Source organism: Eubalaena glacialis, chromosome 3 (assembly GCF_028564815.1).
Source record: "Eubalaena glacialis isolate mEubGla1 chromosome 3, mEubGla1.1.hap2.+ XY, whole genome shotgun sequence".
Taxonomy (NCBI): domain Eukaryota; kingdom Metazoa; phylum Chordata; class Mammalia; order Artiodactyla; family Balaenidae; genus Eubalaena; species Eubalaena glacialis.
The window spans coordinates 80,795,949-80,812,478 of NC_083718.1; the positions used below are offsets into that span (position 1 = coordinate 80,795,949).

Here is a 16,530-nt window from a genome sequence, read left to right on the forward strand (position 1 = left end):
ATTTATTTATTTGGCTGCACCGGGTCTTAGTTGCAGCACACGGGATCTTCGTTGCGGCGTGTGAACTCTTAGTTGCGGCACGTGGGATCTAGTTTCCTGACCAGGGATAGAACCCGGGGCCCCCTGCATTGGGAGTGTGGAGTCTTTTTTTTTTTTTTTTTTTTTTAAAGATTTATTATTTATTTATTTATTGAATTTATTTTTGGCTGCGTCAGGTCTTAGTTGCAGCACACAGGATCTTCGTTGAGGCATGCGGGATCTTTCGTTGTGGTGTGCAGGCTCTTCCTTGGTGGTGCGTGGGCTTCTCTCTAGTTGTGGCATGCAGGTTTTCTCTTCTCTAGTTGTGGCATGCAGGCTCCAGTGTGCGTGGGCTCTGTAGTTTGCAGCATGCAGGCTCTCTCATTGAGGCACGCGAGCTCAGTAGTTGTGGTGTGTGGGCTTAGTTGCCCTACGACATGTGGGATCTTAGTTCCCTGACCAGGGATCGAACCTGCGTCCCCTGCATTGGAAGGCGGATTCTTTACCACTGGACCACCAGGGAAGTCCCATCCCATCCTGTTTATAGATAGCACATCAGATGGCACGAGGCCCAAGTTTGTGGACACAGAGAGAGGATGTCTCCCAGCGGCAGGCTGAGAGGTCCCCTCTATGTGGCTTCCAGATGTGCTGAGCATGGACAGGCACAGGGCCTGGGCTGGTTTCCTAGGCCTCTCCTTTTCTATCTTTAGACCCACCCGGCAGGGCAGCAGAATGCCATCTGCAGAGGCCTGAGTACTTGTCTCCTCCTTCCCCGTGGCAGGCAGGTGTGCAGCTGACACAGGCACAGGTGCCATCTCAGTGGTCCTGGGTGGAGTGGGGGCAGGTTGCAGTGAAAGAGGGAAAAGTAGCTGGAAGGAACGACTGTCCAACAACCTGGACTTTGCGGGGTGTGTGTGTGTCAGGGTCGGGGAGTAAAATAACTTGCGGAAGGCTTGACACCCTCACAGGAAGCCTGGGAGGAAGGGGAGTTCTGGCTCACTGCTTCCTGGTCCTCCAGGGTCCTCCGAACATCTCAGTTGCTTCACCCCTGGGAGAAGAGGAGCCTGGGAAACTCATTCTAGCAGAAATTCTACAGAGATAGGGCCCAGAGAGGGTGTACAGAGGTAGATGCAGTAGATGTGAGTTGCCTTCCCGCCCCTCTATCACCTTAGTACTCGGGTATTTGGTACTTGTTTCTGGAGTGGAGCTTATCATTTTCAACTTTAAGAGCTCCTGAGGGTTCTTAAATCTGAGACACACTGAGGCAAGCCCTGATGGCAGCCAGGAGTATTGGGCAGTGAGAACAATGCCCACTTGGGAGAGAGAGAAGGAATTTCAATGTGGCTGGTTTTGGAGCCCTTCTCTTTGCTTCTTGGGAAAAGGTCAGAATGGCTCTCTTACCCCCCAAATGACCAGAGTCTTAGAAGAAATCATAATACTTTCTCACTCATGCACCTTTTCTCCCTGATGTTTTATTTACCTAGACTCCTCCCTTTCCAACGTGGCCAAATCCTAACCACTCCACCCTTCCAGGCCCATCTCAAAGGCTGTTTACTTCCTTCTGTTTCCCTTTTTTGAGTCCTCCAACTGGCTATATGCACTCATTCCTTTGACAGCACAAAGACTTTTTTTGAAACTTCTCTTGAGGCATTTGGCAAACTCTGGCCAGTTGTTTGTGATTTGTGCTTTTGTCTACGTACACACATGCACACATGCACACACACACTCACTAGAACGAATTCCTTGAGGGTAAGAACAATATCTATTTCTCTTTGCTTGGCTTGGTCCTCTGCCATATAGGTGCTCATTAAATGGATAATAATGAGTGAATGAGGATGTCATTATGTACTGGAAAGAACACTAGACTGGGAGTCAGAAAACCCAAGTTCTCTGCTTGACTCTGCAGATAATTCCTCGTGTGATCTTGAGCCAGTCATCCTCCAATTCTGTGCCTTGGTAAAGGGATGCTCTAGGCCTGGCTGACTGTGACACATTTCTAGTTCCAAATTCCAGAATTCTAGAACTCACCATTCTCTGTCTTCTTGATTCAGACTGGCCTGTGTGTGCCTCCCATGAACAAAGACGTCCCAGAGGTGTTCCTCACAGGTGGAGACCTGGTGCCCCAAGGCCACACTCGCCGCTGCCTGTCTGTGGTCGAGTCCAGAGAGCAGCTGGAGGAGAATGAAGAAGAGGAGGAGGAGGGAGAAAAGAAAGAGGGAGATGGCTTCCACGCTGTACCCCTCCGAAGGTCAAGGGCTTTCCGTGCCCACAGTCACAACTACGACCCCTTCAAAAGACATAGTTGGGGGCCGGGCAAGGAGCTCCAGGATCCACTGAGCAGGTAAAACACCAGGGGACCTCCTGTCTCTCCTTCTGTCAAGTCCTAGACCTAGGAGAAGTGGTTGGAAAGGAATGACAGGAGTTGAAGAGACCTGGGCCCCTAGTCTCTTCCCTGGAGAATCCGAACCCAGGCCTGTTGCGGGCCTTTGGGGAGGGTGGACCCTGCCTTTCAAAATGTGGCTCTCCCTAGTAGTCCTAGCTCCTTCTTTCTACCTGGTCTCAAGGGCAGGTGGGTGAGAATGGAGAGGGAGAGGTATGGAGGTGAGGTGAGTAGCGGGACACTCAGGTCTTATTGCCTCCACCTCCCACTTGGGTTTCTTAGGACCATACAACAGTGTCAGAGCTGGAAGGGACTCAGGGATCATATGGCCCAATCACCTCGTTTTACAGATGAGGAAACTGAGGCCCGGAGAACTTTGGGAGGTTTCTTGAGAGAAGTGCTCCCAGGGTTGGGGCATGGAACCTGGCCCCCTTCCCCAAATTGCTCCCTGCCTGCTGGATCCAGGCTGAGGCAGGCCCAAGATATTTAGACATCATAGGCCAGCCCTACAATGGGGGAAGAACTGCTCTTGCTCAGGTGTCCGCATATGCTTGGCAGACCAGAAGAGAGGGACCCAGCTCTTCCCCTCTCCTGGAAAATCACTGACCATATCCCCAAAGACAGAGGAAGCCAGAAAGAGAAGGTCCGGGAGTCAGCATGAAGAGTTCAGTGTGAGTGGTCATTGTGAGGGCCTGCTAGCCGTGGAAGGGCCCTGTCTCTCTGCTTTGACAATGGTCCCCTTGGACAAGTTCTCTTAGCTCTGGTGAGTAGACCAAGCTTCTCTAGCTCCTAGGCAGGGCTGGCTGGGCTGTGTGAGGGGAGAGGACCTTGTCCCTGAACTGGCTTGGGAGGGAACTTGGGCGAGAAGCCTTGTCCGCAGGACTCATGGCACCTTCCTAAGAGCAGCTAATCTAAGGCAGAGATGCCCTGAGTACGCTTTATGTGGTGCCGACTCTATCTCAGGGTCTTCCAGATGTCACCTTTCACTATCAGGCACTAATTTTGACCCTTGGGTAGAGAAGAAAGGGAGCCCTGGGCACACCATTTATCTTAGTAGGAGCTAAGGTTAGCATCAGAAACCAGGCAAAGAGCAAGAATGCAGCTTACCCTTCCTTTCCCTCCCTGCTGAACGCTGGCTGTTTTCTGGAGGGCAGTACTGTCCTTTGACCAGCAGGGGTCACCCTTGCCTGAAGCCAGCGCCACAGTTTTGCCAAAGCACAGCCCCAAAGGGAAGTCAGTTTGGGTCTGGCCTGCGCCTAGGCTAACAGGAAGGGCTGGGCTGGGGGCAAGCAACAGGACTGGGCTGAGGCGGTGTTCCTCCCTGGTGCCTGTCACAGGCCACTGGGACCGGAGGGCAGTGGTGGCAATGTGTGTTTCAGGAACAAACTGCAGGCATCGGGATGTGTGGGCTCCCAGGAGCCCCCCTTACTGCAGAGCCAAGAGGAACTGGACCCCTTTCTGGAACTGCAGCACCAAGGTGGCCAACCCTCCTGCGTGGTATGGATAGACAAATCCCCATGGAAGCTACCACCTTCCTCCCCCTCTCCTGCCCCTTTGCCTGTCCAACCACCACTCTGTGCCTCTTCTGTTCTGCAAGCTGCTGGGTCTCTCTGTGCCCAGGCATCACTTTGACTCCATCTGATGGAATCTGAATCTGGTGTCTCTACCCCTCTGTCTGCTTCCCTGGGTCTGTATGCTCTGTCCCCCACTCTTGGTGTCCTGCCTCTGTCTCTTTCTCTGAGACTCTCTGTGCCTTCCTTTCTGTGTCTGTGTCTCTGTGTTGATGTGGGTATCTCTGTTCCTCTCTCATTAAAAGGTCCCTGCTCCCCTTGGTGTTATAACTACTTCTTTCTGTGGACCCCACATTTCTCAGATTTGGAGATGAACTTATTATTTGTAGGATGAAACTAGGCATCTGGTACCCTGAAGCACAATAGTTCTCTAACAAGATAATCATAGGATTATCAAGTGAGAAAGGATATAGAGATTGCTCAGCCTTCTGGCTTAAGGGAACATCACAGGGAAGATCTCAAACCAGGACCCAGAGACCACTGAGGATACGCGAAGCTTTTAGAGACATCACTGGGTTTGCTAGCTAAGAGTCCCTGAGTACAGTCAGCCCTCTGTATGCATAGGTTCTGCGTCCATGGATTCAACCAACCATGGATCAAAAACATTTGAAAAAAAATTCCAGAAATTTTCAAAAAGCAAAACTTGAATTTGCCTCATGCTGGCAACTATTTATATAGCATTTACACTGTGTTTACAACTATTTACATGGCATTTATATTACATTAGGTATTACAATTAATCTAGAGATGATTTAAAGTATATGGGAGGATGCACACAGGTTATATGCAAATTTCAGTATTATGCCATTTTATGTGAGGGACTTGAGCATCCTCAGCTTTTGGTATCCACAGGATCCTGGAATCAATCCCTCATGGATAATGAGGGACAGCTGTACATGGAACTGTCTCAAGCCCAGTGACTTAAGGTTACCCCCCCTCCAGCACATCCTCTAACTGGCCAGGGGTACCCACCCGGCCTCATTGTTCAAGTGCCTGTGGTTTGGGAGAGAGGCTGAGAAGAGGGGGCTGTTACAGCCTGTCAGGGAAGCAGAAAAACCCATCTTCTCCCAGCTCCCACTTTTCTCCATCAGCATCTCTGTAGGTCTTCCCTCACATCTGATTCAATGTGGTATGGTAGAAAACAGGATTTGGGAGTCACACTGCTCCTAGTTGAACAATTTATTTCAGCTTTCTGAAAATCAGGATACTAAAAACTGTCTTTTAAAGTTGTGATTATTAGATGAAAAAAAAAAGTGTTGAAGTGCCCAGTACAGAGGCTAGCACACAGGAGATAACGGTTTATTTTTTCTCATCTCCCCTCCATTCCTTTGTACTTCTTTCTCTCTCTTCCACCTCTCTCTTCTCCCTGCTTCCCCCTTCTTGGTATTATATGTCTTCTTCTTTCCCTCCTTCTCTAGTGGTTTTTTTTTTTTTTTTTCTTCTCTTTTTATGCCTTCCTGTTCTGATTCCTCTTCTCTCTTCACCTAATCTTTAAGCACTTCCCTTAAGTTTCTCCTTGTCTGTATGTTTGGGGTTTTTTGTGTCTTCCTGCAGCAGCAAATAGGTATAAGTCTTCAGCAAAGTCCACAGACTAAAAGTCTGAGATTCATTAAACTAGACTGGGGCTTTCAGACTAGTTTGAAAGCCAAGCCAAGTCTAGCTCAAAATTTATTTTGTTTGGCCAGCATGGTGTTTACACTTTCCAAAATTCAGATGTCCTTAGATGGGAGCTGTACCCTCCAGTTTGCCAGAGTTGCTAGTACTCTCTATTGTATTTTTCCATTTGTCATAAATATAATATTTAGAAATGAATGACTAATCAATCACCCATCCATCTCCGGAACTAGAATATCACCAGTACATTTATCTTTACTTATGTCTTCCTCTCTTCTCTTATTCCCTTGCCTTCCCACCAGAGGTAATCACTATCTTGAATTTTCTTAATCACTCATTTACTTTTTTTTTTAATAGTTTTAACACAAAGCATTACCTAATGATATATTATTTCTTTTTTGTTTGTTTCTGACTTTAAAAACAATGATGTTATATTGTACAATATTTTCTATAACTTGCATTTTCACTCAGCATTCTGTTTCTAATTTTTATCCATGTGTTGCAAATAGTTATAGGTAATTATTTTCATTCCAATCTTCTGCTGATGGACATTTGGATAATTTCCATTCTTTACTATTATGAAGTGTCATTATGAACATCCTTTTATCCATCTTCTGGTGCTCATTTGCAAGAATTTCTCTGGGGTATATACCTTGGAGTAGAACTGTTGGGTCATAGAGTACACAGATGTTCATTTTTATAAGATAATGGCAAACTGTTTCCACCCACATCAGTAGTATATAAGAGTTCCCATTGATCCACATGCTTTCCAACACTTGGAGTCATCTGATTTCTTAATTTTGCCAATCTAGTGGTTATAAATCTCATTGTGGTTTTAATTTGAATTATCCTTATTACAAATGGAATTGAGCAATTTTTATATGTGTCTTGGTCATTTGTGTTTCCTCTTCTGTGAAATTCCTCTTCATGTCTTTTGCCCAGTTTTCTATTGGATTCTTTGAGGGTTTTTTTCTTTATTGTTTTGAATGTGTTCTTTACATATTCTGAATACTAATCCTTTGTTGTTATATGTGTTGCAATGATCTTTTCTCAAAGGTTGAGAAAAGTGGTTTGTCTTTTCCTTCTCCTATGGTGTCTTTAAAGAAACAGAGTTTCTTAATTTAAAAAGAACATATTTATTGAAGTATAACATACATACAAAACATGTATTAAAAAAAACTTTTGAGATTTTAGTTGGAGTTGCATTGACTCTAAAGATTAATTTAGGGAAAGTGGACATCTTTACAGTATTGCTTCTTCCTACCCATCCATGAAAATAGTATACTTCTTCATTTAATGTCTTTTAATAAAGTTTTATCAATTTTTTTCCATACAGAGTTTGTGGATATATATTAGATGTATTCTTAGGTATATTATACTTTTTTTGTCAAGATTTTAAATTAAAATTTAAAAAATTTTTATTGAAGTATAGCTGATTTACAATGTTTCAGGTGTACAGCAAAGTGATTCAGTTATACATATATATATGTATTCTTTTTCAGATTCTTTTCTATTATAAGTTATTACTGTCAAGATTTTAATTTTAGCCATTCTGGTGGGTGTTTTAGAATTGTCTCATTTTGGTTTTAATTTGCATGTCCCTGTTGAAAATTTTTCTTGAGCACCTTTTCATATTCTCATTGACCATCTGAATATCTTCTTTTGTGAAATGTCTGTTCAAGTCTTTTGCTCAATTTGTAAAACAGCTTGTCTTTTTCTTATTGATTTGTAAGAGTTCTCTATATATTCTGGATCTGAGTCCTTTGTCAGATATATGTATTGTGAGTATCGTCTCTGGGTCTTTGACTTGCATTTTTACTTTAATTGTGTATTTTAATAAGCATGAGTTTTTAATTTAGATGAAGTCCAGTTTATTGATTATTTTAATGGTTAATGCTTTTGGTCATGTTTAAGAAATCTTGCCTACCCCAAGAATGCGAAGATTTTTCTTCGATATTTTCTTCTAGAAGCTTTATAGTTTTAGCTTTCGTGTTTAGGTCTGTGATTTATCTAGGTTCTTGTGTATGGGAGAAATCAAGGTTTTGGTTTTTTCCCCATGTAAATATCCAGTTGCTTCATTAAAAAACTTACTTTCCCCATTGAATTGCTGTGGTGACTTTGTTGAAAATCAAGTGACTATATTTGTGTGAGTCTATTTCTGGGGACTGTTCTCTGTTCCATTGATCTATTTGTCTATTCTTATGCCAGTATCACATTATCTTAATTAATGTGGCTTTATTGTAAGTCTTAAAAATGTAGTAGTGTTAAGTCCTCCAACTTTATTATTTTTCTTTAAGATTATCTTGGCTATTCTAGGTCCTTTGCACTTCTATGTGAATTTTATTTTATTTATTTTTTAAAATATTTATTTATTTGGCCGCATCAGGTCTTAGTTGCAGCACGTGGGATCTTCGTCGCAGCATGCAGGATTCTCTAGTTGTGGCGCGCGGGCTCCAGAGTGCACAGGCTCAGTAGTTGTGATGCGCAGGCTTAGTTGCCCTGCAGCATGTGGGATCTTAGTTCCCCAACCAGGGATCGAACCCGCGTCCCCTGCATTGGAAGGCAGATTCTTAAGCACTGAACCACCAGGGAAGTCTCTGCACTTCTATGTGAATTTTAGAATCAGCTTATCAATTTCTAAAGATGAAAAATTCTGCTGAATTTTGACTGAGGTTGTACTGAATTCAAAGATTAATTTAGGAAAAATTGACTTCTTTCTGATATTGAGTCTTCTTATCAATGAAAAATAATATCTCTATTTTGTTAGGCTTTCTAAAAAAAAAGAGTATTAGTTTCCTTCATACAGGTCTTGTCAATCTTTATTAGATTTATTTCTATGTGCCTTATATATTTTGTTGCTATTATAAATGCTTTCTTATATTTAAATTACATTAATTACATTTTATAATTATTTTTGGTTTATAGAAATGCAATTTAATTAATTATAGTTATTTACCTTGTTAAACTCTTTTTTTTCAGTTATAACAATTTGTCTGTGGATTTTTTTTGGCTTTTCTAAGTAGACAATTATGTCATCTTTATTTTTATTTTATTTTTTTTTATTTTTAAAAAAATTTTATTTATTTATTTTTATTTTTGGCTGCGTTGGGTCTTCGTAGCTGCGCGCGGGCTTTCTCTAGTTGCGGCGAGCGGGGGCTACTCTTCCTTGCGGTGTGCAGGCTTCTCATTGTGGTGGATTCTCTTGTTGCGAAGCACAGGCTCTAGGCACACGGGCTTCAGTAGTTGTGGCATGCGGGCTCAGTAGTTGTGGCTCACGGGCTCTAGAGCGCAGGCTCAGTCGCTGTGGCGCACGGGCTTAGTCGCTCCGCGGCATGTGGGATCTTCCCGGACCAGGGCTTGAACCCGTGTCACCCTGCATTGGCAGGCGGATTCTTAACCACCGCGCCACCAGGGAAGCCCATATGTCATCTTTAAATGAACTTTGTTTTCTTCTTTTTCAATATTTATTTCTTTCATTTCTTTTTCTTGCCCTACTGTGTGTGCTTGGCTAGGGCTCTATTGCAGTGCTGAACAGAAATGGCTATCCTTGTCTTGTTTCTGATTTTAGAGGGAGTACATCTTATGTTTCACCATTGAAATCGATTTTTGGCTGTAAGGTTTTAAAAGATACTCTATCCAGTTAAGGAAGATTCCTTCCATTTGTAACTGCCAGGTCTTTGGTTTTACCATGAGTGAGTGTTGGATTTTATCCTATGATTTTTTTGCTTTTACTGAGTTGGTTATGTTTTTTCTCTTTTAATATGTCATTGAGGTAAATTACATTTAAAGATTTTCCTCATCTTAAACCACCCTTATATTTTTAGAATAAGTCTGACTTTTTCATGATGGATTGATTATCTTTTTTATGCACTGCTGGATTTTATTTGTGGCATCAATTATCTATTGCTACATAAAAGATCAGCCCCAAACTTAGTGGCTTAAAACAACAACCTTTTTTTCCCCCTCACAGTTCTATGGGTGGTTAATTTGGACTGAGCTCAGCTAGGTATTCTTCTGCTGGCTCCACCTAGACTCACTTATGTGGCCGTAGTTGTCTGGTGGCTGAATAGGGCTGATGGTCAAGGACAGCCATATTCATGCCTGTGGGTTGGCAGGTTGCCTGTTGTGATACTTTGGTTCTCATCCACATGGCTTCTCCAGAAGGCTTAGGCTTGGGCTGGTTCACGTGGCAATAGCATTCCAAGTGGGCATGAGTGGAAGCTTTAAGTTTTCTTGAGGTGTGGGCTCAAAAAATCACATCATGCTACTTCTGCCACATTCTATTCATTGTAATAAGTCACAGGCCAGCCTGTGACTGAGTGAAGAAATAGACTCCTTCTTGATTGTAGGAGCTGCAAATAATTTGTGGCTATTTAAAATCTATTACAGTTTGCTAATATTTTGTTTGGAATTTTTGTACTTTTCATAAGAGAGATTGAGCCATAATTTTCCTTTGTCATATGGTCTGTGTGTAGTTTAAGAATCAAGGTTATACTTGCCTTATAGAAAGAGTTGGAAAGTTTTTGGTTTTGTTTTCTATTCTTTGGAAGAGTTTGTATAAGATTTCAGTGATCTATTCCTTGAAAGCTCTGTTCCTTGACTATAAAACTGTTTTGGCCTGGTGTGTTTTGTTTTGTTTATAGAAAGATTAACTACTGATTCCATTTCTTTAATAGGACCATTCAGACTTTCTATTTCTTCTAGATTCAGTTTTGGTAAGTTATATATATTTGTTTTTTTAAAGAATTTATCTATTTTGTTTGCATTTTCAAAATTACTGGCATTTAGTTGTAGATAGCATTATCTTTCTAGTCACTACTGTTTCTGTAGTTAGGTCCACTCTTTCATTCTACTTTTATTTGTGCATCACCCTTATCAAAGGTTTGTCTATTTTATTTGCCTGTTCCTAAAATCAACTCTTGGCTTTATTGATCCTATTTCATTTGTTACTACTTCATTGATTTCTGCTTTTATCTTTATCATATCCTTTCTTCTATTTACTTTGGGTTTGTTTTGTTGTTCTTTTTCTAACCTTTTAAGCTGGCATAGCTCATTAATTTTCAGTTCAAAAATTTTTCAGTTAAGCATTTTAAATCGACAAATTACCCTTGAGATACATTTTGGCCATCTCCCACAGGTTTTGTTGAGTAGTATTTTCATTATTGTTGTTATAAAATATCTTTAAATTCCCATAATGATTTCTTCTTTGACCAGTAAGTTTATTTAGAAGGGCGTTTTAAAATTTCTTTCTTTTTTTTTTTTTTATAGTGAATACAGAGAGATGTCAGAGGAGCTAGTTAGAGTAGCAAGTATTAAATTTATTTATTTATTTATTTATTTATTTATTTATTTATTTATTTATTTATTTATGGCTGTGTTGGGTCTTAGTTTCTGTGCGAGGGCTTTCTCTAGTTGTGGCAAGCGGAGGCCACTCTCACTATCGCGGCCTCTCTTGTCGTGGAGCACAGGCTCCAGACGCACAGGCTCAGTAATTGTGGCTCACGGGCCCAGTTGCTCCGCGGCATGTGGGATCCCCCCAGACCAGGGCCCGAACCCGCGTACCCTGCATTGGCAGGCAGACTCTCAACCACTGCACCACCAGGGAAGCCCCCTAAAATTTCTAAATCTATGGAGATTTTTTTAAAACTAAAATAAAAATTTGAAATATAACATAGATACAGAGAAGTGTATAAAACTTATATGTACAACGTAATGCATAATTAGGAAGCAAACAACCATGTAACTACTCCAGGTTAAAAAAAAATAGAGTACCACCAAAACCCAGAAGCCCCCGTGTCCCTCCCCATTCATAAACCTCTCCCTCCTGGCAGAGAGGACCACTTTCTTGACTTTTGAGATCGATTTTCCCTATAGATTTACCACCTTTATGTGTATCTCTAAACAATATCAATTAGTTTTGCCTGTCTTAAACTTTATATGAATGTAACCACAAAGTATATAAATCTTTTGTGTCTTCGTTCTTTCATGAGATTCATCCATATTTTTGGGTGAACTGTAGTTTGTTCATTTTTAATGTTGAATAATGCTTCTATATATAAATATACCACAGATTGTTTATCCAAGCTACTGAAAAGGGATTTCTGGGTTGTTTCCTATGATCTCTCTGATAGAGGTTATCTGAAATGTGTTAAATTTTGCCTTATGGACTGATATGTAGCCAGTTTTTGTAATGCTCCATGTAGGCTTCAGAAAAAAAAGCGATTGTCGAAAGATTGGGTGTGCGGTTTATGAATATTTCTACTCCCTATTGTTTTAAACCCAGACTGCCCCAGTTTTTCTGTGTGTGTGTTTGTTTTTTCATTACCTGCCTGACCTCTATATATTGAGTTTGTCATCTCTGGAAACGATTCAGGGTAAATCTTTTCTAAGATATTTTCTATATTAAGGCAGCCTGGGTTTGAGCTGCAACAGAGTGATGACTGCTAAATAGCAGGAATAACTTCTCAACTATTTCAAGTGGAATGTTCCAGATATGGGTAGTGGGGAGGGGTAGAAGGCCTGAAGGCCTTGAAGAAGGGCTTTGCTGTGGGAAAGTGAAGAGCCTGGGGGGGAAGATGGATGAAGCCTGACCTTTGCATGAGGATTCTCAACATGATTCTAGGGTCAGCGTTCCTGTCACCCACCTGCTGGCCTTTTGGACCACTCGGCCACTGGCATGCTTTCCAAGTCTGTATCCATGAGTGGCATCAATTACTTCTTGGGCTGCTCAGATCCAGCTGGTGAGTAAAAGTGGGGAGCAAAGCAGTGGTGGCCGCTTCCTCTGCCTGTCTCACCCCACTCCTCAGAGCCAGCTGTTTAGGGTCCAGATGTCCTGCATTATGTTTAACCACACACCCTTGGAAACCCCAAAATGCCTTTATTCAAATGAGAGATCCGAATTCAGGACTTTGGTATTCTGAGGCTCTCCTTCCAATGAAGGAGGACATAGGACAGAGAGAGGCTCTCTAGCTTCCGCTGTCACCAGAGATGGAGGACAGGTATCCGCAACATACCTTGTCATCAAGAAGAGGCATTGCGAGCTCAGAGTGAATCCTCTGCCCTCGCCATTCACTGAAAAGGAACTGAGACATTGGCCTCTCAGCCCCCTCTCCACACAACGCCGGTGCTCTGTTACCCTGGCTCCTAAGTTCTTCAGCTCTGCTCTGCTCAGACGCCGCCCTCCTTCCCTACTCCCCAGTGCCCGCCCTCAGGAATGGCGTCACAAGCACCTGCAGCTTGGGAACCTGATCCAGGTGGAGGGGGTTGGGGAGGCAGCCCTGGGCGCCTTTGTCTGGCTTTAGCTGGACACCTCACGTCTCCTTTTGTGTTGGCAGGGAATTTGTCCCAGTCCTCTGCCGCTGACCTCAGCCAAAGGTGAGTTTGGGGGACACAGAGCCCTTCAAAGCCCTAGATGGGGGAGGGACAATGGCACTGGGCCATGGGTTTTGTAGCCCCAAGGGTCTCTGTTTCCTGAAACATTGTTCCCCTGAACGTTTCTTATGAAAGACCTCCAAATATCCTTCTACCTGCGCTGCATAGAATTCCCCTTCTTCTCATTGGCTGGGGAAGGCTAAGAAGGTTCCCGGTAGCTCCATGGGATGAAGAAGAAATCAGGGAAAGAAAAGGAGTATATAGACCCCAGGGTGTCTGTTAAATAAGAGAGTGGAGGTTGACTGCTGTTGTCAGTGTCAGAAAAGTGAGCAGGCAGATTGGCTGCTGCACAATCTTAGGGAGAGACGGTGACCAAGGACCATGGATCAGCTTTGGATAGCTGAGATAATCGACCAATGGGGAGTGGCCCTGAGGAGAGCTGGGCACGGGCTGTAGCGCCCCAAGGGGAGAGGGCAGGGGCTGAAGGCATATTGTTCAGGAATCGAGGTGGAGGCTGGGAGATTTACATAGTATCTATGTAAATAAGCATGCAAAATCAGCACCTGTTTATTTGGCTCCTACAGCTGAAGCCTGATTAGAGTGGGTCAGCCCTCTAAGACAGTGTGGGTGTGTGAGCTAGTAATGGGCCCTTTAAGATATCAAGCTCTGATTTGTGGTCCTGAAAATCTCTAGCTGACACATCCTCCTGGCTCTGGGTTTGGGATTAGCTCATGGGATGGGGCTGATGAAATCCCAGGAAATTCAGTCCTTATTGGCGTTAGGCCCAGAGGCCCTTTCCAAACAGCAGGGAGGGTCGTACACAGGACTCTTGTTTTGTGAGGGGAAAACGTCCCCTTGGAGAGCCCCCCTCCCCGTATCATTTCCGTTGGGAAGCAGCATGAAAGAGGAGATTGGGCCTGGATTAGGTAGGAAGGGGGAGTCTGTATTTATCTGGGAGGAGCCTGGAGTTTTCCTCATAAATAGAAGGGCCTGGGAAACTGTAGTGACCATATCTAGGAAATCCCAGGAGGTAGGGGAGTGGGAGCCTCTTTCTCCTGAGTCCTTCCTCTCTCTTCCTCACCCTTCTCTCAGTCTTTCCCCTGGATCTTCCCATTCTCTCTCCCCTGGTCATGGCACTTCATCCACCATATCTCTGGGAGTATCTTGTTCTTTTCCAGCTCCGTCTCCATCTCTTCACCTCTTCTTTTTCTCTCTGCAGCTGCAGCCAACTGGAAGGGGGCTCAGGCACCTGGGCAGGCTCCTCCCTGCGACGGACCCTCAGCTTCATCTTGGGCATGACCGGAAAGGCCAAGGTAGGAGTTGGGGAAGCAGGAGGCCCGGGACCCACTGCCCTCCCCAGTTCCCTTCCCCTCCCCATCCCCGTCCGCTCCCCTCCCCCTACCCGTCCGCTCCCCTCCCCAGCTTCCCCTGCTAGGCAGAGACTCAGGGCAATGGTTCAAGTTTTAAGGGAACATGGTATGTCTCCCAGTCTTCCTCCTTCTGTCCCAGTAAATCACCTTTCCTCTGCTTTCCCTGTGTCTCCAGCTTAGCAGCCAGCTGTAGACAGCTGGAAGGGGAGATGGGCCAGGAGCCTCAGAAGCTGAGGAGTGGCCTAGCCCTCCCTCTCTGGAGACCCCACATAGCTGAGAGGTGGGCAGCCGAAATCTTAACCATCGGGCATAATAATCATAATAATTATAGCAATACTTTTTACTTCTTCAGAGAGTATTCGGGTTTGCAAAGTGCTTTTACACTCATAATTTTATGGGTGGATATGGCAGCTGAAGAAGTTGAAATGAGACCATAGGCAGAGTGGAAGCCAGGAAAGTGTATGATTGTGGAAGCGCATGCACACCGTACCAGTGGGGCCACGTGCAGTTCCGACCCCAGGAAGGTGAAGGCACGTTGCTCTCTTCCTTATTACCATCCCCCCGGCTCTGGTGAAACTAGGAGCTCTGCCTGCTGCTTGAATTCATTTCCACTCTCTTCATCTACTGGCAGAATGAGCCATTCCCCCCTTTTCCTCTCCTGGCTTCCCCAAGCATGCATGTACTTTCCCACCGGGGTGGCTCCTGAACATTGGGAGAAACTCCAGGCAAGACATCATCAGATTCACCTGGAAGCACCACGGGATTCTCACCCAGTAAGGTTACCTGGGCTCCTCCTGGCCCCGCCGGCAATGCCAGCGCTCTCTTCTCTGCCAGCCTTTCAGCCAGGATTCTCCTTCCTCTGGGTGGGCAGGGAGGGCAGAAAAAGAATCAGGTTCTCAGCCCCTTCTCGTTGCCACAGGCGGGGAGCTGAAGCGTGAGATCAGGCAGTCTGAGAGCAGGGCGAGGTGGGCACAGTGAGGCTTCTTCTCTCCCGTGGGGGGGAGCAGAGCTCTCTAGAGAACAAAGCCAACACCCAGACCTTGGGTCTGACTCCCTCTCCCCACAGCCTCTCTGTTCAGGGTAGGAGAGTCTGACAGCAGAATCACGCTCTTTTCCTGCAGTGGGAATGGTAGAGGAAGTCGGTGCTGTCTAGGGGCCATCCAGATCCCAGTTGGTCTGCATTTGCCCGCCCTTGGCCTAGCAGTTTGGTGAGGGGATGAAGGAGAAAGTGGGCAGAGACTGAAGCCCAGACAGCCAGCAGGAAAGAGCTAGCGTCGTCAGGACATTGTCCCAGTCGCCTTTCCTTACTAGGACTCTTGTTCTGTCTTCCTGTTTCCCTCTCTGTCATCTCCTGGTCCATCTTGCTTCCACCCTCATGAATGTGTGTGCTTGAGTCACTAAATCTCTTCTTCCCCCTCCTCCCAGCTCAGGATAGGGGCCCTTAGCAGGTAAACACCAGGGGTGGGGGTGGAGAGATGCTCAGTCAAGCAGTGAGAGAAGGAAGTAGCTTATTCCTTCCTATTTGACTAGCATTGTAGAGTTGACAAAACACTTACAGAGGTCATCTCATTTAATTCTTATAACACTCTGGCAAAGATAAATATTTTAATCTCTGTGTTTTGTTTTTAAAGCTCTTATTTACATTTGTTATTATTTTAAAAATTAATTAATAACTTATTTGTTTATTTTTGGCTGCATTGGGTCTTCTTGGCCATGTGCGGGGTTTCTCTAGTCGTGGCGAGCCGGGGCTACTCTTCATTGAGGTGCGCAGGCTTCTCACTGCAGTGGCTTCTCTTGTTGCAGAGCATGGGCTCTAGGTGTGCGGGCTTCAGTAGCTGTGGCTCGCAGGCTCTAGAGCACAGGCTCAGTAGTTGTAGCGCACGGGCTTAGTTGCTCCGCAGATGTGGGATCTTCCTGGACCAGGGCTCGAACCCATGTCCCCTGCATTGGCAGGTGGATTCTTAACCACTGCACCACCAGGGAAGCCCCTTAATCTCTGTTTCATAGACAAGATAACTTAGAGCCTAGGTTACTTGCCCAAGATCCCACAGTTGGCAAAAGGTGGAGCTGTATTACAAACCTAGAGCCTTGACTATATATTGTTGTCTCTGCTTCTGTCAGTAAACCTACGTAACAGTTTATCCCCTCTCTTCGCTTCTTCCACCATTTCTGATGGATGGCCATTGGAGTCAATAATGCCTTAATC

General features: G+C 44.5%; 1 protein-coding gene across 2 annotated transcripts in view; it reads left to right on the forward strand.

The window, feature by feature from the left end:
• The first annotated feature begins 2,234 nt into the window (after positions 1 to 2,234).
• ARHGEF2 (Rho/Rac guanine nucleotide exchange factor 2) overlaps positions 2,235 to 16,530 on the forward strand; it is a 40,848-nt gene continuing 26,552 nt past the window's right edge. The window contains exons 1-5 of one of the 2 annotated variants that reach the window (XM_061183315.1): positions 2,235 to 2,359; positions 3,778 to 3,895; positions 12,206 to 12,323; positions 12,918 to 12,957; positions 14,174 to 14,267. In XM_061183315.1, coding sequence (XP_061039298.1) covers positions 12,260 to 12,323; positions 12,918 to 12,957; positions 14,174 to 14,267 — 198 coding nt within the window. In that variant the 5' untranslated portion in view covers positions 2,235 to 2,359; positions 3,778 to 3,895; positions 12,206 to 12,259. Of the gene's footprint in view, positions 2,360 to 3,777; positions 3,896 to 12,205; positions 12,324 to 12,917; positions 12,958 to 13,957; positions 13,985 to 14,173; positions 14,268 to 16,530 lie in introns of those variants that run through there. The other variant, XM_061183316.1, reaches the window with a different exon arrangement.